The sequence below is a fragment of the Octodon degus genome, unplaced genomic scaffold (genome assembly GCF_000260255.1).
Source record: "Octodon degus isolate 3935 unplaced genomic scaffold, OctDeg1.0 scaffold00033, whole genome shotgun sequence".
NCBI lineage: Eukaryota > Metazoa > Chordata > Mammalia > Rodentia > Octodontidae > Octodon > Octodon degus.
The window spans coordinates 16,224,925-16,250,397 of NW_004524609.1; the positions used below are offsets into that span (position 1 = coordinate 16,224,925).

At 43.3% G+C, this 25,473-nt stretch overlaps 1 protein-coding gene across 2 annotated transcripts in view; it reads right to left on the minus strand.

Moving 5' to 3' along the window:
* The window catches only part of Rnf157 (ring finger protein 157), a 95,765-nt gene that overhangs the window by 12,261 nt on the left and 58,031 nt on the right, over positions 1–25,473 (minus strand). For both annotated transcript variants that reach the window (XM_004630126.2, XM_023713898.1), the window contains exons 3-12: positions 15,295–15,383; positions 9,344–9,490; positions 8,833–8,950; positions 7,986–8,052; positions 7,662–7,705; positions 7,256–7,303; positions 4,497–4,568; positions 3,835–3,994; positions 3,561–3,673; positions 600–838 (exon numbers count right to left, since the gene is read on the minus strand). In XM_004630126.2, the coding sequence (XP_004630183.1) occupies positions 600–838; positions 3,561–3,673; positions 3,835–3,994; positions 4,497–4,568; positions 7,256–7,303; positions 7,662–7,705; positions 7,986–8,052; positions 8,833–8,950; positions 9,344–9,490; positions 15,295–15,383 (1,097 nt within the window). The remainder of the gene's footprint in view (positions 1–599; positions 839–3,560; positions 3,674–3,834; positions 3,995–4,496; positions 4,569–7,255; positions 7,304–7,661; positions 7,706–7,985; positions 8,053–8,832; positions 8,951–9,343; positions 9,491–15,294; positions 15,384–25,473) is intronic.

Genomic DNA, 25,473 nt, shown 5'->3' on the forward strand with positions numbered 1-25,473 from the left:
GAATCCAACATGTACTTAGAGCTCAGAGCTGGTCTGACTCTTCTTACCCAGACTCCACAGAAGGAGGAGGAGGAGGCCACCAGGGGAGTCCCAGAGCCTAAGGGAGGTAAGAAGGTGGGGCTGGATACACACACACTCATCTGTGCACACACAAACATACTGTACTGGACAGACAGCCTCTGCTTCTAGCTCCTGCTAGGACTCGCTGCTTGAACTTGGGAAAAGCCAAGGCCGTTCCAAGCTCTCAATAGTTCATCTGCAAAACACCCCTCTACACTCTACCATAGAAACTGGGCCGTAATCATGCCCCAAAGGATTTAAACACTTTGGAGATACAGTCACAAGGTTTCTTTGGTCTTCAGAGTAAGCCGTGTTCCCCAGGGCCTTGAGAGGCTCTGTCTCTGGTGCTCACCTCTTCCTTGTACCTCATTCCCTCCCCACAAACACAGGTGAGGTCTGGGAAGAATTCTCTGAAGTACACAACCCATTTCCATCTCTCAGGGAGGGTTAAGTGTCCCCCCAAGTTTCCCTCATGGCTTCTGTGAGACCAAGTGGTGGATGGTGAAAGGGTTCACGTGCCCTGGGCCCCACCCACTCACTTGGAGAGACTCTTTTTGAGCTTGAGTCCTTGGCTGCTGCAGTCAGACAGGCGGTCAAGTGGGGAGAGTGTCCTGACAGGGGGCAGATGGCCGTCACTGCCATAAGAAGGCAGCATTCCTGAGAGGTGGCCATCTCCAAGCACGTGAAGTGGAGGGACTGCTGGTGATGGGGTGAGGGGTCCATTGAGGGCCTCCAGGAGAGACACCACTTCATACCCTGGTGGGATATTCTCTGAGGACTAGAGGAATCAAAGACAGGGTGAAAGATTAAGTCCTTTTTTTATGGCATGATCATGTTTCCAACTGGATGCTTAAAAATGTTTTCTTTCCATCAAGGCTTGGTGGTCTGGTAAGAAAAGCTTCTGTACAGATGCAGAGGGAAGATAAGATGTCAGTCACACACTCCTAGATTCTGTTCACAGGTGAACTTTTTCTTAATAATGTGTATTTTTTTCTGATGATAAAGTAAATGAATAATCATTACAGGAAATTTGGAAGATACAGCAAAGTAGAAGGGAAAAACATTGCCAGTAATCAAGCACCGAAAGTAACTTTTATTAGTATTCCTTTTCTTTCTTTCTTTCTTTCTTTCTTTCTTTTTTTTTTTTTTTTTTGTGGTACCAGGGATTAAACTCAGGACCCTGCACTTGCCAGGCAAGTACTTATTCTACTGAGCCATCTCCCCAGATCATCATTCCAGTGTATTTTCTTTCAACTATTTTCTTCATTTTATTTGTATATTTATGATCAATTTGTAAATGACAATTTCATATCTTGCTTATTTTACTCAACATAAATATTTTCTGATACATTTGAGACTTCTTTTCATAGACATCCCCTTTTCTTAGGCATAGGAAGCTTCCTAACTACTCTAGCAGTGCTCAGTATTAGGTTGAGTTCAACAAATCCCGCTGTAAACATGATCTGAGGAAGATCCTTGTATATAAGTCTTTTTCAGGCTGTCCTCAGTTGTAGAACACTTGCTCAACATGCATGATGCCCTAAATTTGAGCTACAGAACTTGGAACAAAAACCTTTTCAGGTCATTTTCTTGGTATTAAAATTCTTAGCCTCAGGTTATAGTAGTTTGTATACTATTTTGTTGTTTTCTTGATAACTTTTCTAATTATATTTTCCTATAAGCACTGCAAAATACCAATCTTGATTACTGCTCCATCACCATGGAGTATCTATAAAAAGGAAAGTTTTTAAATTTGAAAGATGAAAAATGGTATACTATTTTAATCTGCACAATGATGATATTTGATGTATCTAAGTTTTTGGTTTTGGTGGTGCTAAGGATCAAACCTGGGGCCTCACACAAGCATTCTACTACTGAGCTAACCTTCCAGGCCCAGAGGAACTTTGTAAAGGTGATTTTTAACTGTTTGTATTTCCTCTCTTGAGAATCTCCCTCTCCCCCCACATACACCCTCTTGTTATGTAGCCCAGGTTGGCCTTAACCTTGACTTTGTGATGATCCTCCTGCCTCAGCCTCCCAAGTGCTGGGCTCACCAGAATGTATCACCAGGTCTGACTAGAATTTATTTTTATCTTTTTTGCTATTTACTGATTATTTTATCTTTATGGGGTATGGCAAAGATACCCCTCCCCCCATATGTATGGTTTTTTTTTTCATATGTATGTTATGAATAGTTTTAAACTATCTTTGTTTGCACTTTAATTTGGCTTTTTTATTTTTATTTTTTATTTATTTATGTGTGTGTGTGTGTGTGTGTGTGTGTGTGGTCAGCTCAGCCCACCTGGGGGCGGGGCTGGCTGGCATGTGGTGCTGGGGGATTGAACCATGGTCCCTGTGCTTTGCTAAGCTTGTTCTAAGTAGGTGCTTTAGACCACTGAGCCATCTCACCAGCCCCCATTTTTTTTTTTGAGACAGTGTCTCTCTATGGTAGTCCAGGCTGCCCTGTAACTCATAGTGATCCTCCTGCTTCAGCCCCCCTGAATGCTGGGATTATAGACATGTGCACCACACTGGGTTTGGTCACCTTTTAGAACTCTGGAGCTTTAAACTTTTTATGTGGCCAAATCTAGATTTGTTTTTGAAGTTTTCCATTGCTTGTGAGGTTAGAGTCCTTCTCCATCCAAAGTCAATTAAGGAATTCCCTATACCAGCACTTGGGAGGGTGAGGCACGAGGATCACTGTGAGTTCAAGTCTAGCCTGGACTAGATATTGAGTCCAACTCCAGCCTGAACTAGAGAGTGAGACCCTGTCTCCAAAAAAATTGCCTACAATTAGTTCTAGGTTTTTAATGTTTGGTTTGCTTTTAACACAGTTAACTAGTTATTCTATTTGGAATTTGTTATCTGAGAAGGGTTAAAGTACCAAACTGATTTTTCCTCCCTAAATAGTGAACTAATTACCCCAATAACATTTACTGAATAATAAATCTTTCAAATCATGGGTTAATCTAAAAAAGACTATATCTGCTATTCTATAACTGCAAAGTGTCTAGATTTTACCCTAAACTGATCTCTTACAGTGGGACACAAAGTTGTTTATTGACTCGACTTTCAGTCACTGAAGCCATGAAATGAAATAAAGAAAAGTTATCTTTTTCAAAGATTCAAAAAAAGATAGTCAATTGTATTCAAATTTGGAACAATCATCCCTTTGTCCTGCCTAGGGGAGTTCCAGAGCTGGACCCCACTGGAGCACTTCACAAGCAGATGGCTCTAGGAATGTAAATATTAACTGGACACCAAGTTCCCAAGGAGGGGAAGGGAGGCTTTAATGTCAAGTATTCAAGTTTCTGTTGTAATATTGGCTGTTTTAGCATGTTATGGTCTCAGCCAACCTACTAAATCCTTCAGCATGTTCAACTTTAGTTCCTTGCTGCAGGGCCATGTAGAAAGGATAAGAATATTCAAAAAGAAAAAGCCCCAAGAGAACACTAGCATACGTTTGCTTCAGAGGAGCCCTGGTGCTGAGCCCAACTTACTGAATGCTCTTCGGAGTCAGATGTCTGGGATGAAATGATAGGGTTAAAGCTGGTTGGGGACAAGGGGCCCAATTTTTTCCTCATGGCTCGGATCTGAAGCAGTGCCCGGAAGGCTAGGAAAAAAAAAACAGGACATCAGGACATCCTGCTGCAGGATTAAGGATGAACAAGAGCCCAGACAGAACCCATGATCCCTCCTATGTTCATTGTTTGCTAAGCCAGCAGTGACACGTGTCCTGATGTTCTTGCCCTCCCAGCCTGGCTCAGGACTTACGCAGCCGGCAGATGGGGCAGTTGTTGGCCTGGTAGCGCAGCGTGTCTGCGCAAGTGTTACAGAGGCAGAGGTGGCGGCAGGGCAGGATCAAGGTGTCCCGGACATCTGAGAGACACACCACACACTCCGCACTGTTGTCGCTTACTTCATCCTCGGCCACCTGGCCAGGGAGATAAAAATGCAGCCAGTGACACACATGCCTCCCTGACTGACAAGGCAGCTTGGCTAAGAGCTGATGTAGGCAATGAGGACGGAATCCACCTGACACGAGACCTCCACTCCTCCCAGCTCTCTCACTGGCTGAGTCCCACTCATTCTGAAGCTGAGAACAAGGAGTAACTCCCAAGTTTGTCCTCTGAGGCCCAGTGCTGGTCCTGGGACAGAGTGAGCTGAGGGGACTCGGGGGCCCCTGCAGATCAAGTGAAAGACTCAGGAAATGGAGTTTGAAAGAGCTTCAGAGCAAAACAAATCCAACCTAGCTTAGTTTTCTCATTTCCATACTGACAGAAGCATGGTGACCTCGAGTGCACAATAAGAAACACCCTGTAGGACCCCTTGGGCTCCAGAGGCTGGCCTGCTCAATTCTTCCACCCTGGCTTGGGTAGAGGCTTCTCATCTTGCCTCCCAGGAAGAGCACATTCGGAGCTTTGCATGGAACTTACCTTTGAATCTTGTGTGTTGTATTTGTTCTCAATTCCGTAGATCTCCTGAAGGAGGTAGCTAACCCCATCTACCTGAACAGCAAACAGAGAAGTTCAAGGACAGGCTGATTCTACTGAGACACAAGAGTGGCGCCCACTTTACCATGGTAACCCCAGACTACTGATTCACACTGAAAACTCCTAAGACCTTGACAAGTAAAGGATATTTTTATTTACCTATGTTTTCTCTTTGAGAGAGGAAAGAAAATCAAATGTTTAATTCATCCTCCATTACATCTAACAGGGAACACAAAATTCCACCAATTCAGCAATAATAGCTGTATAGCAGCTTCTATTGTGGACAGTTATAAAAGGCTTATATTAGGAAGAAGATAGATGAGTATGAATCAAAATGTAAGCCTAAGGGCCGGTGGTATAGCTCAGCAGACTAAGCGCTTGCTTAGGCAAGCAGGGGCCAAGTTTTGATCCCTGGCTCCGCATGCCCTGCCGGCCCTGCCCCCCAAGTGCGCTGAGCAGGCAATGGAGTCCGAGCTTGGTGGCATGTGCCTATAATCCCAGCACTTGGGAGGCAGAAATCAGGAGGATCACTATGATTCTGGGCTGTGTAGTGAGACCCTGCACAAAAAAAAAAAAAAAAAAAAAAAAAAAAAAAAAAAAAAAAAAAAAAAAAAAAAGAAAGTAAGCCTAGCCAATGAGATAGTTCATCAGTCTAAAGTGCCTACTTAAGCAGGGTTAGGCAGCCCAGGGACCAGGGTTTGATCCCTGGCACCACAGGCCATGCCAACCCCACCCCCAGGGTGGGCTGAGCCGGCCACAAACAAAACGAAACAAAAATGTAAGCCTTAATTCTGTAAGAAAATTCAGCTCAGATGTTTAAAAATAAAGGAGAGAGAGAGAGAAAGAGAAAGAGATAGATAGAGAGAGAGAGAGAGAGAGAGAGAGAGAGAGAGAGCAAACACAAAGAAGCGGGCAAGGAAAAAGGAAAGAAAAAATGTAGATGGGAGATGTGAGGCCTTGGAAGACAGGCTACTGGTGCACATCCCCTGTGAAGCGACATGCAGTACAGTTACCCCTTTGGGCCTATTTCTTACACCCCATCAGTGCCCTCTCCACCAGTGCCCTCTCCCACGTCTATGCTGGCCCTTCCCCATGTCCTCTAGGAGCCCACTCCTCCCTTCTGCCGCATCTCTGTCCCCAACAATCCCCTCTTCACAGACTTAGCCTGGCTCTCGTTTCATCTCCCTCTCTTCCATGTAACAGTCTGCTGCCAGAGAAAATCTAGTAACAGAAACACAGATAACACACTTTTCTGTAGCTACTCTAGCCCTTTCATCATAACCAGGCCTCCCCACCAAGGTCAGGCAGTGGCCTGGCTGGGTAGTAGCCTGGGCTCAGGATCTATGGCAGCCTCACTTCTCTTAAAATTTGTTCTAACCTAACAATTATATTGAAAAGGACATTATTGGCCAGGGAGATAGCTCAGCTGCATAAGTGCCTGCCTGGCAAGCACAAGGTCCTGAGTTCAATTCATGGTACTGGGAAAAAAAAAAAAAAAGACATTATTAACTAATTGTACTAAGGTGTGATTGACTATTCTTGACTTCACTGTAAGGAGAGCAAGTACTTCATCTAAGAGAATAAATAGTGTAGAATTTCAGATATCTATCATCCATTTGCAAGAAGGAAGGGCTTATATCTCAATAAAAGCCAGCCCTGCCTCCCACTATTTGCCCCACCATACATGAGATGACCTCTCCTCCACCATTCTCCCTTGCCAAAACCTTTTTTATTTTGGCGATGGGGTTTCACCCTGCACTTCAGGCTATCCTTCTGGCCTAGACCTTACAGCAATACTCCTGTCTCAGTGTTCTGAATGCTGGGATTACAGGCATATACCACCATGCCCAGCTGTGTGTGTGTGTGTGTGTGTGTGTGTACACGCTAAGGCCTCTGACACTGCTCTCACTATCTGTGGCATCTCCTCCTACCTCTGCAAGAGTGGAAAAATGTGCTGGCACCCAGGACTACGAGGACTTCCAGCAGACAGGCAGACCTTGCTCCCCACTCTGGAAGGGGCAAGTGGCCAGCTCATGGAACTTTAGAAAGGAATGGTGGGAAAAACTAAGCTCTAACTGACCCTGAATTGGACCCCAATACTTTATCCTTTTGTTTGAAATGTTTCTCACCCTGACATTTTAAATAGAGTTTTCCCTAAACCTAATGTTGGGGACAAATCTTGTCCTTTGATTTTGCAAGTCCTTTGCTCAGATAACTGCTGCCTCAAAATCAATAATTCTAGAACAATAAAAACACCAAAAAATAGGAATCCTTTCAGGCCACCCAAGTAGACTCTAACAACAAAAGTACTCCCTTTTTTATTTTTTTCTTTGTTTTAAAAAGAAAGAGAGGGGCTGGAGAGATGGCTCAGTGGTCTAAGGCACCTACTTAGAACAAGCTTGGCAAAGCATCAGGGACCGCGGTTCAATCCCCCAGCACCACATGCCAGCCAGCCCCGCCCCCTGGTGGGCTGAGCTGGCCACACACACACACACACACCCCTCTCTCTCTCTCTCTCTCTCTCTCTCTCTCTCTCTAATAAAAAAAAATTAAAAAAAAATAAAATTATAAAAAAAAATAAAAAAATAAAAAGAAAGAGAAAGGAAAGAACAATGCTTAGCAAAGAATAAAGAAAAAGAACAAGAGAAAAAGGGAGAAAGGGAGGGAGGAGGGGCCAAGAGCCCCTGGGCCTCCATACTTACTACTTGTTTCTGTTTGAGGGGCTTGACACAGAAAGTCCCATCTGTGTGCTGGAAGGAAAGCAAGATAGTTATGCACGACGGGCAGGGAGGGCATAAAGCCCACCACACTCTTGCTGCCTCCCCCAATGACACACGATGCTGCACACTCAGAGCATACTGACAGGATCCTGATACTGCCAGGGTCTTACAATGGTCCAACCTAACCCTTTCATTTGAGGAAGAGGAGACAGGCCTACAGGGGTCAGGCCGCAAGGTGGTGGCAGAGCTGGACCCTGCCCAGGCACAGCACCATGTGCTGCTCATTCAATGCTACCCAGGCTCTCAAACTGGACTATTTTGCTGTGTTCCCTCAGCAAATGAGGGTTGCTGCAGGAAAGAAAGGGCTAACAATATTAGAGCTACTCACCTTTTCAAAAGTGCCCAGCAGCACATGGCAATGGCCAAAGTACTCTGAAAAAAACAAAGGCACAGGGTGAAGAAAGCCAAACAACATCTCATGTCCCTGTCTCCCCTTTTCCCCATACAACTGGCAAAGTAGTCAAACTGGGCTGCCACCAGCAGGGGTGCATAAATAACCCACCTCTTCACTTCTGCCCAAGCTGCTGGGGACTACTGGCACGAGGATGCAGACACTGCCCGAGGCCCACAGAGCAGGCGTGCCACAGCTTTTGCCAGAAGTGTGCCACGAAAGGGCAGTGTATATGCAAAAGAAGACAGAAACTGCCCCTACCATCGCCTTCATCCACCACAGCGTGCACCACCAAAGGGTAAACCTCTCGGTCCAGGTCAAAGCCAAGCTGCAGAGAAGAAAGGAAGAAAAGAGAAGGCTGAACTTGTGGCAATGGCATAGCTGTCCACAGAAAAGGAGGCACTGCAATGAAGGGTGAGCCTCATTGCTACTCCTTGCTCATCAACCTCATGGTCATTTGGGTAAGAAAAGGCCACCAGTTTCTTTTAAAATCTCAGGGAATTAAAGTTCTGCAGCATCTTTGTGCATGGCTTAAAGTGTCCTAGGTTAGCATGCTACTTTGTCTTTTTATTTATTTATTTTTTGTTTTAGGGAAGGGTCTACAGGGTGTTCAGGGTCTCACTACTAGATTTGACTCATAATGATCTGCCTGTTTACAGCCTCCCAAGAGCTGGGATTACAGGTGGGCACCACCACACCCAGTCTCAATTGCCATCTCAGCATGCCCTGGGAGCGGGGCTGGCATGGCAGGCCTGGGGATCAAACCCCCAGCCCCTGTACCTGCTTGTAGGCACTTTACTCCACTGAGCTATTTGACTGGCCCTAAAATTCTGGGTTTGTTTGGTGGTACCAGGGATTGAACACAGGACCTTGGGCTTGCCAGGCAAGCACTTATTCCACTGAGCTATCTCCCCAGCAGCATGCTACTTTGGAATAGGGGAATTAACAGAGGCAGGAGTCCTGGGTGTGAACAAGCAGAACTCATAAGGTGTGCAGTGGTCACAAGGCTATAGCTGAGCATCGCCTTGGAGTAGCTGCTGCTGGCCTGGGTCCTTGTAGCCCCAGGCTCCCTGCATCTCCATGAGGAACCTTGGCAGATGCAGCTCACCTCTTCTTCAGTCCACTCTGAGGGGTCCACGGTGTGGGAGGGCAGACAGAACTGCTGGCACACTCCTCGCTTGTAGTGCACAGTCTCTGACTGCAGGCTGTCGTCTTTTGGAATATAGCTGTGGAGAACATGGGAAGCAGAGCACGCAGTTAGAATCCGTCAGTTTCTCCTATCTTGTGCCTGTTCCCATTTCCAGCTAGCTCTAGATCTCCTTTCTAATCCATTTCTTTTGTTCTTTCTGGGTGATGTTATTAAATACATTCAACCTACACACCCACAGAAAGGTAGCCAAGTAGGTTCTTTAACAGCATCTTCAGGACCTGAGGGATCATGCTGCCATGTTTCCCTGTACCAAGATCACACAGTTTGAAGGGACAAGATAAAATAGTGTTTTGTCCAAGAAAATCTAAATTCAGGAATCTGATCTCATCTGCTTATAGAAAAGAAATGTTCTCCTCCATAGGTGAGCACATAAGACAAAACCCAGCTGTTTGGGAAGGGGGCGGCTCACCTGGCAATACCATTTTGGAACTCCTCAGTGGCCTGATAATATATGGTGATGGCTACCCGGGCATCTGTGTCGAAGGTGAACTCGACATTGTAGTGCACTTTAGCTTTGCTGGTCTCTTCTCCAGGGCTTTTTACTTCTTCAGCGCATCTAGAAATCACAAAAGAGGCAGCATATCAGGATCTTAAGATAACAATATGAGAGTTACAATAAATCTTCCTTTTTTGTGTGTGTGTGTGGCTGGCTCAGCCCACCCCGGAGGAGGGGCTGGTGCTGTGGTGCCCGAGATTGAACCACAGTCCCTGTGTGCTTGCCTAACCTTGCCTAGCAGGCACTTTAGACTGTTGAGCTAGCTCACTGGTCCTAAATTTTCCTTTTGAAAAAAAAAATCTTAATATGTGCTTTTTCTCTGATCATTAAAGTATGTTTACATCTTCATTTTGAATGACCACAGAGTACTGTCCTATCTTGCTATTGAGCTACTTTGAAACTTGTTGGATTTGGCATTTATCTTAGTGGTTGGGACAAGATCCTGACACAACTTAAAGGAGGAGAAAGACAGCTCAGTGGATTAAAGTGCCTGCTTAGGCAGATGCAGGGGCTGGGAGTTTGATCCCTGGCCTGCTGTTCTGGCCCTGCCCCTAGGGTGTGCTGAGCTGGCAATTGACACTGTGCATGGTGGTGCAAGCCTGTAAACAAGAGGATCATTATGAGTCCAATCTACACAGTGAGACCCCGTAGACCCTGTACTAAATACATTAAAAAAAAAAAAAAAAAAGAAGAAGAAGAAGAGGTTTTTTTGGCTTATGGTTACAGTTCAAAGTTGGGTGACTCCCAGACAAAAACAATGTTGACAGAGGGTCAGGGGGAGAAAGGCTGCTCACATCACATCTGGGAAGGAGAGAGAACAGAGGGAGGAGCCAAAACCCTTCAGGTCCCGCCTCAGCAACCCACCTCTTCAGAGCATGCCCACCTCCTACCAGCAAGCCAGTTATGTCAACTTTCAAAAATTCTGCCTACGAGCTCATGGAGCCTGTGGGGGTCTTCTCTAATTAAACCATAAACTACTTGATGTATTCTGATGTAAAAAATTTGTCCTGATGCTCATCGTTTGTTTGGTCTTCTTCTATACGCAGGCTAGAACTTATCAGCTGTTGACTGCCTCATGATTGCTACCCTTCTAGACGAAACAATTTGTTTGGTACTTGTTGGTTTCAGTACTCTTTGTGACTCCTGGAACAATGAATAAGTACTGAGGCACCACTGTATTCCAGTATCATTATTGTTGGACATTAGGTTATTTTTGATATTTCCCAGTCCTACGATTAACATCTTTGTGCATTTGCCAGACCTTTTAAAAAAGTTTTATTTTAATCAAGACTATTAATCACATAGTTTAAATAGTTTCCACAAGGCTTGTTAAAAACCAGCAGGCTTTACTCCTCTTTCCTCTTCTAGCTGACCATTTTGGCATTTAACCACAATCCTAAGTAACACACTCAAGTTACTACTTCCTGACTTTCTGTTGTAGGCATTACCTTTCGATTTCCTACTATAGGAGTGAGGATTTGTCCCTTTTCTCCGTCCTCTACAGGAGCTCCACCATCCCCATAGTACAGTCGGAACACTATTTATTAGCAAAGCACTTTTAGTGTCTGTACTGCTGTGATTATAAAAACATATCTTGTTTTAGCCACGGAAAAACTTAAAATTTTTTTTTCCTTCCCAATTTTTACTTAATGTTAGCATTCATCTTGGCCTTCTTGGTTGTTCAGTTTTGTGTGTACTCATCCCAAATTCCAACCCAGTCTCTCTGCTGTTCATTTAAGGCCCTGAAGTAGCTCCAGTGCACCAGGTGGTCCATTCAGCTTGCCATCTTGAGGGTTTTTTTGGTTTGGTTTTGTTTTTTTTTAATCTGGAATCGAACTGAGGACCTTGCGCTTGCCAGGCAGGTGCCGTGCCCCGGAGCTATAACCCCTAGCTCACCGTCTTGTGGAGGTCCTTTTGGGAGCCTTCTGTCTTACGTGTACTTGGGTTGAGGGCCCTCGCACCTGGTACGTAGCCACAGTCTGGGCCTCTCTGCATCCTCCTGGGGCTCTCTGTGCCCTGTTCCCTTGAAGCTCATGTTTCCTGCTTGCATTTCCCTCCCTCCTCTTACTTGGGTTACACTTTTGTTTTACCTTTTCATCTTCCCTTGCTTCGTGAAAAATTGCATGGGGGGGCAGATGTTTTGAGAGCTCCCATTTCTTACTCACACTTCACTGAAAGTTTGGCTGAGCAAATAAATAATTCTAGGTCATAAATACTTTTAAAAGGCATCTGAAAGCCTCTGTGCTATTACTTTTGGCTCCCAGTGCTGCTCTCAAGAAGTGCGAAGTAGCTCCAATCGCTGACCCTTTAAAGGCTTACCGAAGCCCCCCTTTGCCATCCCTTGTGCTGGCAGCTGCCAGTCCCTTTCCATTTAGAAGTGTGTACCCTTTGGTTCTGGGAAAGGTTTTTAAATTATGTATGTCATTTATGATTGCCTTTCTTCTATGTCCTCTATTCTCTCTAGAACTGTTGGAGTTATACCTCAATAATGCTCTGTTATTCGTATCTTTCCCTTTTTATTTCCATCACTGCCATTTTGCTCCACTTTCTAGTATATGCCCATTTTGCTTCCTACCATGCTTTTGCACTTTTTGTTTCTGCTATGGTTTCTAATCTAAGGGTCCTTCTGCATTTTTCTAAGTAATCTGTGTCATTTTGAGCAAGAGGTGGTATGTTCTCCTGTGTCTCCGACACTACTAATGATGGTTTCTTCTTCCTGTGGAGCTTTTCTTTCAACTGACTGTTTTTCTTTCAGGGTGTTCTGTCACTGTTTTTCCTATTACAGCCATTCCTAACACATATAAGAATCATGGATTGCCACTCATATTTAAGAAACTTATAGCTGCTGATTAGAACTGTGAGAACTTGGGGACCCTGGGCTTCACACTGTCAGAGCTGACCTAGGGTCTGTTAAGGAACCTCCCACTCCAGTCACTCAGGTTTTTTTTTATCCATTCAGTTCTGATTCCCAGACACCCATTTTCCTTCTCCCCAAAAGGCCTAGCTTCCTGATTCTGGGAGCAGATTGAGAAAGCAGGGGTGAGTGTTCAAAATTCCTATAATCTCTTGTTTTTGCTGCTGAGTCTCTCCCTGAGCTGTCCCTGGGTTCTGGGTTCCCCAAGTCTTGAGGTCCTCTGTGAGCTCTCCTCTGTGAGAGCTGGAGTTGCCTATGTTATACCAGGGAGGAGACCCTCTGCCAATCTTCTTCACTCTAGCCCGCCACGCTGACATCCAGAGGCACTGGTCCAGCCAGGCCCTGAGTCTTTTGGGGATGGCATAGGATAAAGGGAGTGATTCTCATCTTTTCCTTCTGTTGGCTTAGGATTCTGATATCTTGTGTCTGTTAAGTTATTTGACATTTACCATCTGCTTCCAGCTTCTAACATTTTGTTGCTGTTACCCCTTTTCTATTCTCCTAATTCTTACTATTTGTGCCTTTTATAAACACTTTAAAAAAATTCAGTGGGCTTTGGAGAAGAAGCAAATATTCAATCTTTTATCTTCACCTGGATTATGAGAATCAGGCTTAACTTTCTTCCAAGAATTTCAGAAAAATAAAACAAGGGCTGCAGTGTAGCTAAGTGGTACAGTGCTTGCCTATCAAGCATAAGGCTCTGGGTTTGCTCTTCAGAAGCAAAACAAATAAATAAACAAACAAAACATGTTAACTCTTTCATTGTAACATTTATCGAACACCAGATACTCTCCCTTCTGTTATCTTGTTCAGTTTTGACAACCACCATGAAAAGTGGGGTTGATGATCACTTTATAGGTGGGAAACCTGAAGCTCAGAAACTCATTTAAGCAAGTATATGGGGCTGGGAAGTAAACTGGGCTTCTGCTTCCCTGCCAGTTCTTCTAAGCAGCTGCTTCGTCTTATCCTAGACCTGTAGCCAGGCTACTACCTCAAGGACTAGGACCCCACAATGGCTCAGGCCCTGGAACCCTTGTCCATCAGATGTGTGAACAGTTCATATTGATGAGGGAAACCAAGTGGAGAGAGTATGTGGCAACTTGTAGGCCTGAGGTCAGGCCAAGCCCAGGCTGCTGTGCTTGTGGAACTCCCTATGAAGAGAGGGCATTTGGTAGCAGACAAGGTGCTCCTTGGCTCCCTATTTTCCAGAGTTGGCTCCAGGGGTGGGGAGAAGTATTGCTGTAGATGGGTTAGAACTTTGAAGACAAATAAATATGAGACAGAGAGAGAGACAGAGAGAGAGAGGGAGAGGGAGAGGGAGAGGGGGAGGAGAGAGAGAGAGAGAGAGAGAGAGAGAGAGAGAGAGAGAGAGGAAGAAGGAGGAAGAAGAAGAGGAAGAGGAAGAGGAGATTAGTTACTTAGGGCTGGAGGAAGGGTTAGGAGGAAATGGCAGTGCCCAATAATGGGTATGTGGTTTCATTTGGGGAAATTAGAATGTTCTAAAATTCCTGATGACTTATAACTCTGTGAATATACTAAAAACCACTGAAACATACATTTTAAGTGGGTGAACTCTATGGTATATAGACACTACCTTAACTAATTTAATCTGGTGTATTAAATTATTATCCAAGGTGCACACCTGTAACCTTAGCTACTTGGGAGGCTGAGGAATGAGGACAGCAAGTTTGAGGCCAGCCTGGGCAATTTAGCAAGGTCTTATCTCAAAATACAGACATAAAAGGTTGAAGATGTAGTGCAGTAGTAGAGCAAGCCTGAATTCAATCCTCAACACCACCCCCATCAGAAAGAACTTTCTAATGTTAATAAGGCCAACCTCTAGCATAAAACAGACTCTTGTGCATTTTTCTTGTCCATTCAGTAGACTGGTTTGTTCTAACCAAATTTGTCTCCCCAGGGAACCAGAGAACCACAGTGGACATACTGGCAGGATTGCGAAGGGCAGAATCAGATTGAAATTTACTGCATCTCAGGATAGCACAGAGAAGGTGGATGTGGATGACAACACTGACAGGGAAGATCAACCGCCAACCCAAGTATTATGGGTTTCTTTTCTTTCTTTCTTTCTTTCTTTTTTTTTTTTTTTTTTTTTTGTGGTACTGGGGATTGAACTCAGGACCTTGTACTTGCCACGCAAGTGCTTATTCTACTGAGCTACTTCCCCGGCCCTCTATGGGTTTCTTAGAACAAAGACATGAAGTTCGGAATAAAACAAAGGCTGGGTGCAGTGGTGCATCTTTGTAGTCCCAGTACCCAGGAGGTAGAGGCAGGAGGATCATCATGAGTTCAAGGCTAGCCTGGACTGTATAGTGAGACCCTGTCTCAAAAAACCCAATAAAATAAAATAAGTGATAAGAAGGATTTCATATTGGAACTTCAGACACCTCATTATTACAGAGGTTTGTTAATATGCCTGCACAATTCCCCTTTCTCTCAATCATTCTTCATTATTTATTTATTTGGTACAGGGTCTCTTTATGTAGTTTGGACTCATAGTGATCCTTCTGTCTCAGCCTCCCCAGGCTGGTATTACAGGTGTGCACCACCACACCCATCAACACAGTGTGCCCAGGGTCCTGTGATCTGCATGACATGTGGTACTGGGGACAGAACCCCTGTCCTTGCGCTTGCCAGGCAGGTACTTAGATCACTGAGCTATCTTCCTAGCTTCAATTCTTCCTTTTTAAAATCCACAAAATAAGGTTAATATTGACTAAGTCTAGGCAAATGAAAGTTCTTCCCACATTGGTGCATGAAACCTGAACAACAGTTGCAGAGATAGAATCTCAGCCGGTGCAGCATGTTGGCAGCACCCACAGCTGACATCCTTGATGCCTAGGAAGCAGGCTCTGGGCCTAGCAAAAGCTGCTCTGTGAGGCCATGGATCACCCTGAACCTGGCCCAAGTCTCCAGGTTCCTGGGAACTTACTTGACGAGTCTCAGTGTGTCCTTTCGGATGTTGATCAGACTTCTCAGTGTCTTCACAGGTTCTTGGGGAGGTGGGGCGGCATAAGGAAACTGCCAGAAACAAAGGAGGAGAAGGGAGTGTGTTTATAAAGACCTGCATTGGGCCAGGGAGATGGCTCAGTGGAATAAGTGCTTCCCTGGCAAGCGCAAGGGCCTGAGTTCAATCCCCAGTTCCACAAAGACCAGTATCAGTCCCTCAACAGAACAGGGCTTTGAAGTTGACAAGGAACAGCCTTGGGAGGTAAGTGGGAAGGACCCACTCTCCTAACTCAGTGAGAGACTGGGAGATTCTTACATATTTATTCAATTTTGCTCAAGGTCATAGCTAGTGGGAGAACTGGGATTCAATTTGGCATCAAAAGAGCTAGATTTATCTGCTTTTTCCATTACATTAAGCTTATTTGGGTCAGTGTTCAAAACTTGGAGAGCTTATCAAAAACTACTGACGTTCCAAATACCGAAAGACATACTGTGGCTGAGTTAATCACAAAAGGCTTTTCCATCTGACCTTAGATGACAGTGAGCCAGCCCGCAAGCCCTTTCCTTTAAGGAAGCCATATGGTATCCCAAGAATCTAGGGATTACAAATAAAAGAGAACACTATCATGTGTACAGAATTGAGGTTTGCAAACAGTAAAGAAATAATTTCCTCTGTAGCTGATCACATAAAGCAGAGTTCTTTCATATGCGAGTCAACCATTATTTGGCATCATCAGGGGTTTGGGGTATCTTCATCAATTACCATATACTTCCTAACCCTTTCCCCATTTGGACCTTTGTGGAGATTTTATTTTATTTAAGAGATTTTATTTTTTTGTACCAGGAATCAAGCTCAGGACCTTTCACTGCCAGGCAGGCACAGTGCCACTGAGCTATCTCCCCAGCTCCCTACTTGAACCTTTAGATTTAGAGTTTTGAGTTGGTGACAATTAAAAAAGGGATGAAGATGCAGCTCAAGGGTATCTGCTTAGTACGTGCCAGTTGGGGGGAGGGAGTTAAAGAGGAACATTACAAAATGTCAGCCTGGCATGTCTGTAATCCCAGCACTCTAGGAAGCTGAGGTAGGAAGATCACAAGTTTGAATCTAACTTGGGAAACTTGGCGAGACCCTGTCTCAAAATAAATAAAATAAAAATTAGTAAGAAAAAGGGCTAACATACAGTCAATGCAAAGACTCTAGGTTCAATTGCTGGTACTACTGAAAAAGAAAAAAGTTACTGGGACTGCTTTTAGTAGGTCAAGGGTGATAAAACTCTTCCTGACATTATTATAATGTTATTTGGGCAACACGATTTTTTACACATATGGTCATGTATCACCTAGTGATGGCAATGTATTCTAAGAGCTTCACTAGTGGGCAATTTTGTCACTGTGGGAACAGCACAGAGTATACTTCTAGAAACTAAGAAGATTAGAATGTCACTAGGTGATATGGGACCACCAATGTGTATAAGGTCTAGTCTCAATTAAAACATCATCCAGCACGTGACTCTAACTGGCCTTTGTAGCTGTGCAAACTGGGCTTTTCCTAGCTCAAAACAATTCTCCTCCATACTGCTGGTATCAGAAAACAGGGCACCCTTGTTAGAAAGTGATTGTGCCTCTTTCCGGCTGGAACCATGGAGGTTGCAGAAGAGAAGAAAAAGAAGGTTCCTGCTGTGCCAGAAACCCTTATGAAAAAGCGAAAACATTTCGCAGAGCTAAAGATAAAGCGCCTGAGAAAGAAGTTTGCCCAGAAGACGCTTCGCAAGGCGAGGAGGAAACTCATCTATGAAAAAGCCAGGCATTATCATAAGGAGTACAGACAGATGTACAGAACTGAGATCCGGATGGCTAGGATGGCGAGAAAAGCTGGCAACTTCTATGTCCCTGCAGAGCCCAAACTGGCATTTGTCATCCGGATCAGGGGTATCAATGGTGTGAGCCCAAAGGTCCGCAAGGTGTTGCAGCTTCTTCGCCTTCGCCAAATCTTCAATGGTACCTTCGTTAAGCTCAACAAGGCTTCAATTAACATGCTGAGAATTGTGGAGCCATACATTGCATGGGGGTACCCAAACCTGAAGTCAGTGAACGAACTAATATACAAGCGTGGCTATGGCAAAATCAATAAGAAGCGAATTGCCTTGACAGATAATTCATTGATTGCTCGATCTCTTGGTAAATATGGAATCATCTGCATGGAGGATCTGATTCATGAGATCTATACTGTTGGAAAATGCTTCAAAGAGGCAAATAATTTCCTGTGGCCATTCAAGTTATCATCTCCTCGAGGTGGAATGAAGAAAAAGGCCACCCATTTTGTGGAAGGTGGAGATGCAGGAAATAGGGAAGACCAGATCAACAGGCTTATTAGAAGGATGAACTAAGGTATCTACCATGGTGTTTTTATGATTTGGTCAGTTAATAAAGTATCTGCTTCCAAACTGAAAAAAAAAAAAAAAAAAGAAAGTGATTGTGACTCTGAAGATGTCAACTGGTTGTGGCTATTTTACTTGGGAAACAGAATGAGAATGTACATACGGGACACCTGACTTAATGTATTCAGTGTGATTGCTGATAATTCAGATGTATGATGTGATTCTTGAGAAATCACATGTGATCAAGATGATTTGTATACAGAATCTCACTTTGTGGACATTATATAGTAAGTTTATTTACTTTTTCATTGATAAATTAAACATATTCTTGGGCAGGGAGATAGCTCAGCGGCTTAAGTGCCTGTCTAGCAAGTACAAGATCCTGAGTTTGATGCCCAGTATCAAAACCAAACAACAACAACAAAACCACATATATTCTTTCAAAAATGATAGTAACCCTAATGTCAAAGCATTACATGTTCAAGCAGAAAACTTGAAAACTACAAATTCTCACCCCTCAACAATACTAAAATTAACCCTACAGAACGTGTTTCTCCAGAAGCAGCCCCTCTGACTTCTTCTGCACCACTACTGCTCCACACTGCACGTTCTACCACACAAGCTCTTTTCTGCTTAGCAAGACATTGTAAACACTTCTGAAGTCCATAACTGTGATACCATGAAGAGATAACTACTTACTTTATTTAATCAAGTTTGTATTATTTGATGCTTTAAGTTGGTTTTACTTTTGTTGTTGTTTTGTTTTGCTGATATAAATGTTGGGTGAATATCTTTGTCCCTACATTCTACATACTTGTTTAATTATTTCCTTAGGACAAATTCCTACAAGTGGAATTATTGGATCAAAGAGTAAGCATATTTTTAAGACTTTAAAAAAAACATGCTGCCAAATTATTCAACACAAAGCTGACTCTGAAAAACTCTCCTATGAGAGGTGCCCAGGAGGCTCGGCTAGTGGAAGGGGAAATTCTGGTCCAAGTGCCATCTGTGGCCCATTTCTCTACCCTTTGCTTCCTAGCCTGACAGTCTAAAGGAATTAAAAACTATTTTAAAATAAGCTTAAGCAAAAAGTAATTAGGCTGGAAAATCTGACACAAATGCTAGTCTATCCTAAAGCCAAAATAAATGACTTTGGGATTAAAAATTTTTTTTTCTGGAGTAGCAAAGTTAATCACTTCATTTTGTGCAGTTATTCAGCAGTTATCCACAACTCCTACCTGAGGTAGAGAGGAAAAAAATAGAGTTTTATTTTCCCTATTCTTAACCTTTTTTCCTCCTTTCCTCTCAAAAAAGAAAAACAAAATGAAAGAAAAAAAAGTTAGTGCTCTCCATCCTCCACTTTGAATATTCCCTCAGTGATAACTATGACACTAGGACACATGTTACTCAGGAGGGGATCTACGGCATCACGCGTGAATAAACCCACTCTTGCACATGGAGGTTCCACACCAGAGAAGGAAATCACTGACTGTCTCTCCAGGAGCGCCTCATCTTGTCTGCTGTCATGGTGGCCCTTCCTATACTTGTCAGCATTTATATATACCACCTGGCATGGTGTATGGATAGATTACAAGCAGGAATGATAAGCCACACTCTCAGAAGCTGTGTTCAAAGACAGATGACCATGCAGATAACTTTGACATCAGAGAGAGAGAGAGAGAGGAGAGAAAGAGAGAGAGAGAGAGAAAGAGACAAACAGACAGACAGACAGACAGACAGACAGACAGAGACACAGAGAGAAACAGAGAGAGAAAGAGAATGGAAGAGTAAAAACAGAAAGTAACCACTTCTGATCAAGTAACTGAATGGCTTCTTTTTTTTTTTTAATTAATTTATTTATTTGTGTGTGAGTGTAAGTGTGTGTGTGTGTGTGTGTGTGTGTGTGTGGCCTGCTCAGCCCACCAGGGGGCGGGGCTGGCTGGCATGTGGTGCTGGGGGATTCAACCGCGGTGCCTGTGCTTTGCTAAGCTTATTCTAAGTAGGTGCTTTAGACCACTGAGCCATCTCACCAGCCCCCCTGAATGGCTTCTTAATATAGGTAGTATGTAATTTGGGATCTTGGCGGAAACATAGAATTTGTCAATTCAGAGAAGACAGAGAAGATGGGAGAACAGAAGGAACACAGGCAGACATGTGTTAGACTGGGTTAGTTCCTTAGCACCACAAAAAAGCAACAAGAACAATTTTTCTACTACTTACTATGTGTCAGGTACCATGCTAAGCTTTTCACATATCTGATATTTGGAAAAACCCTGAGGTAGATGTGGTTGTTCTCATTTTTTTTCTAGGAAGAAAACTGAAGTAGAAAAGGGTTTTAATCTATTTAGTATGGATTTGATTTAGTCACACCAAAGCTGGCTAATAAATAAGTATCTTCCATTAAAAAACAAAGAAAGAAAAGAGTTCAAACAACTTCTCCAGAAGCACCAGTTTAGGAAGCATAGCTGAGGTTTGGACACATCCTCCCCTTTGTCCAGTTCCTTGAGATCCTCCTGGATGTAGCTTCTTAGCCAGGAGAGGTAAGTTGTCCATGGATTAAACCGCTATTATAAGATCTGAAAACACCAACTTACTTACTTTTCATTCTTTAAAAAAAAAAAAAAAAAGCAAAACATTAGTGAATCCAGGAATGGTCACATAACACATGTATTTCCAGCACTCTGGAGGGCTGAGGCAAGAGAATCCCAAGATTGAACCTAGACCAGGCAACTTGGTGACACAGTAAGACATTGTCTCAATATAAAAACTGAAAAGGGGATAGAGATGTAGTTCAGTATGAAGGCCCTCAATTTCATCTGAAATGTTGAAAAACAAAAACAAAAAAACAAAACAAAACACCAAAAATACTAGTGAACTCTTGTTTAATCTATATTATTTCCTTAATACACATTACCATTGCTAAGTTGTATTTAAGACAGAAATATCTTATTTCAATTTAAGATCAGGATTTTTATTCATGTACTAACAGCTAAACATGGAAAGAAAGCAAACTGATGTCTTAGGACCAAGAAGACAAAGTTCAGGACCAAATTCGGGCCTAGAACATTCTGAAGTATTCACTGCACTGGCCCCTGTACTTTGCAGTAGAAACCCTTCCCTCAGTTCACATCTAAGTCTCTACTTTCTCTCTTAGGGTCTTCAAGGTACCATTTTCTCAACCCCCAGGCCACTAAGTCAGGAAGTGAACAGTGACAAGGAAGATAAGAAAATGTTTGCTCTTTGAGGCAAGTACACTGGCAGCTCTGACCCAGCAGACAGAAGTGGCCCTCCCTGCCCCTTACACACATCCTGGCCCCCAGATGGAGACAGACTCAGGGGAGGATCTCTAAATGTAGCTTCTTGAATTCTGCTTTCACTCTTCGTAACGAAGTCAAACCTCAGATCAAGGCTAATTAAGAACAAAGAATGAAATAGTCTGCTCGGGGAGACTGTCACCTAAAGGACCAAAGAGAGGCTCATGTGTCCCCAGTCCAGTTAATCAAAGAGTTGTGGCAAAAAAGTCCTCTTAATGGAGTAAAATTTGGGTAATTGAAACCTTGCATATACCACAAAAAAGGGGGAGAGAGAGAGAGAGAGAGAGAGAGAGAGAGAGAGAGAGAGAGAGAGAGAGTGAGAAAACAACAGAGAGGCAGTGGTACTTCAGTTCATGAAATTAATTCTATGATCCTGGTAGCAATGTGAATTGGACAAGAGCCAAATCAAATTTCCCCATAAAGTCACCATTGAACCTAACCAATGAATTTGATTAGGTTCATGTCCAATTCAGTTTGTGACCTGAACTGTGGAAAGAATTAAGTTTATGGACTGAGGTGCCACTGTACTACATGAATCACTGCATGTTCCTTTTTTTTCTTTTTGAGACAGGGTCTCATATGCAGTTCAGTCTGTTTTGAATTCAGTAGGTAGCCCAGGCTGGCCTCAAACTCACAGTGATCCTCCTGCCTCAGTTTCGTGAGTGCTGGGATTACAGGGATGTGGCACCATACCTGGCCCTCACATTCTTTACATATATATTTCCCTATTTTATTTTTTAAAAATTATGGTAAATACACATAACATGAAATTTACTATCTTCACAGTTTTCAAGCATACAGTTCAGTGTCATTAAATATAATCACATTTACATTGTTGTACAACCATCATCATTATTCAACCCAGATCAGATGCACTTTTATTTCCTATTCTCAAAATGAAAAGAAACATGTCTTCACTTTCACCAGATAATAAACTCCTGGAGAACAAGACATATAGGAGAAACTCAAAATAGGGTGGTTGAGTAAACGAAGAATGTCAGGATTAACATTTTTATTTTGCACATAAAGAAACCAAGACCCGGGGCTGGGGAGATGGCTCAGTGGTCTAAAGCACCTACTTAGAACAAGCTTAGCAAAGCACAGGGACTGGGACCACGGTTCAATCCCCCAGCACCACATGCCAGCCAGCCCCGCTCCCTTGTGGGCAGAGCTGGCCACACACACACACACACACACACACACACACACACACACACAAATAAATAAATAAATAAATAAGAAACCAAGACCCAAAAGATTCCTATGATTACCCGAAGTCCCCGTGATGTGAGCTCAGATGTATCACACTGCAAAGCCCTGCTGCTGTACTGCAACTGCCAGGTCTGCTGTAGGCATCCTGGGAACCTGAGTAGAGCTCAGGAGCCCACAAATCTTGCCATTGCTTGTAAATGGTACGGAGTTCTGTTCAGATTTACACGGTAGTCAAAACTCCAGGATTACACCTGTCTGCTTAACCAGTGATACATACAAAAGCACAGTTCCTTCTAACTTTTAACAGGGCCATCAAGAGGTGCTTGTGGCAGGACCCACGTTCGATCCCTGACCCCACATGCCGTGTGGTCTCGGCCTCGGATCCCCGGGTGCACCGCCTCTGCTCTGGATGTGGGCACCCACCGTGTGGCCCTGGATGCACACCTGCAATCCCAGCACTAGGGAGACTGAGCCAGGAGAATCTCTGTGAGTTTGAGACCAGCCTGGGGGCTACAAAAGTGAGTACAAGGCCAGCCTGAACTACATAGTGAGACTCTGTCTTAAAAAAAAAAAAAGAGGTGCTTGTGGGTGCTTGTGTAGAAAAGCCTTTTAGAAGCAATACATGAAAAAATATTTTTGTCTATGAGATCTAACAGCAGTTGCAGGGGATATAAATGTACATTTAGGACACATTCATGTGAGAGGGCACTGACAGCATCCAGAGCATCTGTTCACCTTTGTCCAACATGCTCAAAGACATACTAGGATAGACATTTCTGAAGCACTGTAGGAGCCAAGCACCAGGACTGAGCTTGCCTCAGGTGTGCTGCGCACTTGAGGACAGCCCTCCTGAGGCCTGCTCATGCCTATACTGAATAGCCAAACAGCCCAGGCTGGCCTCGAACTCACTGCGATCCTCCTGCCAAGTCCCAAGTGCTGGGATTACAAGTGTGAGCAACCACACCCGATTGAAAGTAATTTAAATCCCAACTACCGCAAGCTCAGCACAGGAGCAGATCAGGCTGAGTCAGAAGAACTCATTCAGTAGGTCTTAGAGGTTTGCCAGTCAAGGCCCTGTGTGTACACAGAGCAAGCTCCCCTGACTACCTTTATCTTTGCTTTTGTAGTTTCTCATACCTGCACCTCACAACAGCCAAGTGCCACCTGGTGCCCACAAATGGAACTGCCAGTTAGTTAGACCCATGAATGGAAGGTACACACAGTGAGCCATTGTGAGCACATGCGTGTGTGTGTGTGTGTGTGTGTATGTGTATCATGTTTTGAATGTTTTTATCACTGTGGTTTTAAATCTTGTTAAGCTACCCTTATAGATGCATTCATATTTGTGTCAGAATATATGTTACAGTTCATGTGACTTAAGAATGCAGTACTTTATTCAGTTTGTGAATTACTGGGCAATTCCAAGTAGTCTATAAAAAAAGACTATAATCTACTCACAAAAATAAATTATTAACTCCCATAAAAAGCTTTAAAAAAAGTTCTTAAATTTCTTGGACACAGTGGCACATGCTTATAATCCCAGCACTTGGGAGGCCAAGGAAGGATGATTTCAAGTTCAAGGTCAGCCTGGGAAACATAGCGAGACCCTGTCTCACTCAATCAATAAATGTATACAGCCAGGCATGGTGATGTTTGCCTATAATCCTACCACTCTGCTGAGGCAGGAGGAATGCAAGATTGAGCTCAGCCTAGGCAACTTCACTACTTAGAGGGTGTCTCAAAACAAAAATTTAAAAAAGAACTATGGTTGTAGCTTAGTGCAGAACCTTTGGGTTCAATCCCCATTACCATAAGCAAATGAACAAACAAACACAATTCACTATCCTTTGCTATGAGATTCAGGCCTAATCATGTGCATGTAGCATAAATAAGTGTAGATTCTGATACATCCCTGCCGATTCTTGGAATTTGCTGACATTTCCTACTCCCACTTGTCAGTGTGTCTGCCCGTGTTTTCTTTTTCTGACTACTTCATACTAATCACGATGTTCTGGCTTTTTCCCAGTTAACAGAGACCATTCAGATTTTGTAGTTTACCTTGGGAGATAGGGCAGCATTATTAAAAGTAATTAACACTTGGGGCAATTTTAGGAAAAATGAAAGGTCTCATGATGAGGCACCATGAACACGGGTAGTGTGTGTGTAGCATCACAGGGAGGCAGTGACAGAGCCTGCAGCTGGCTCTCAGTGCCATCATCTGGTTAACCTCGAATCCAGTGATTCTCAAACTCAAAAGGAGCCCAAAGTCACAAGGGGGTGCTTTTGAAAAGTACAGATCTCAGAGCCCTGCTGCTAAAATTCTGATTCAGCTTCTCTGTATTTTAATAAACATCCCAACTGATTTTGACACAGGTGAGTTAGAGACCACATGAAACCAGCAAACTGCCGTTATTCTGTATTTAATAAAATTTTATTAGATAGCAGAATAAACTTGCATAAAGTTCTTTTTTAGAATTAAATGTTTCCTCACCTAAACAAAATTAATACATACCTATTAAGAAAAAAAAACCCACTCATTACAGAAATAGAGAAGGTAGAAAGAAAAAAGTTGTTCACAACCCTGTTTTCTTTTATGGTGCTGAACAAGCCCTCCCTTTTTAAAAATAGATTTTAGGACTTTTGTATTTTAATCATGGTTCATTCTTATTTAATGCTTGGTTATTCTTCTACTTTTTATGCTTCCTTTCTCCCAGATATTAGTGTGTTCAAAGCATGCCAGTGGCTATTTTTAGGCTGGTGATACTTTAGAACATTTTCTTACATCAGTGTCAGAGAAGAACAGTTTAGTCTCTGCTTGAAAACTGAAGTGAATACAAATTTGCCTACTTAAAAACCACAGCCCTGAGAAAGACTATACTGTTCCTCCTGTAATCCGAATAACATGATCTATATCAACAACAGTCACCCATTTTCACTGCCTTTCCACCAATTCTTATGGGCTGTCCATCACCAGTTTAGAAAGACAGGAAATTTGACAAGAGGCAAGACATTCTCTTCACTCAAATCAAAGATATGAAGGAGATAGCGAGATAAGCTTGAACACAAAAATGCTTTGTTCCAGGAGAGGTGGCACATGCCTGTAATCCCAGAACTTGGGAGGTGGAGACAGGAAGACTGCTGTGAGCTTGAGGCCAGCCTGAGCTACATATTGAGTTAAAGACCAGAATGAGACCCTATCTCTGAGAGAGAGAGAGAGAGAGAGAGAGAGAGAGAGAGAGAGAGAGAGAGAGAGAGAGA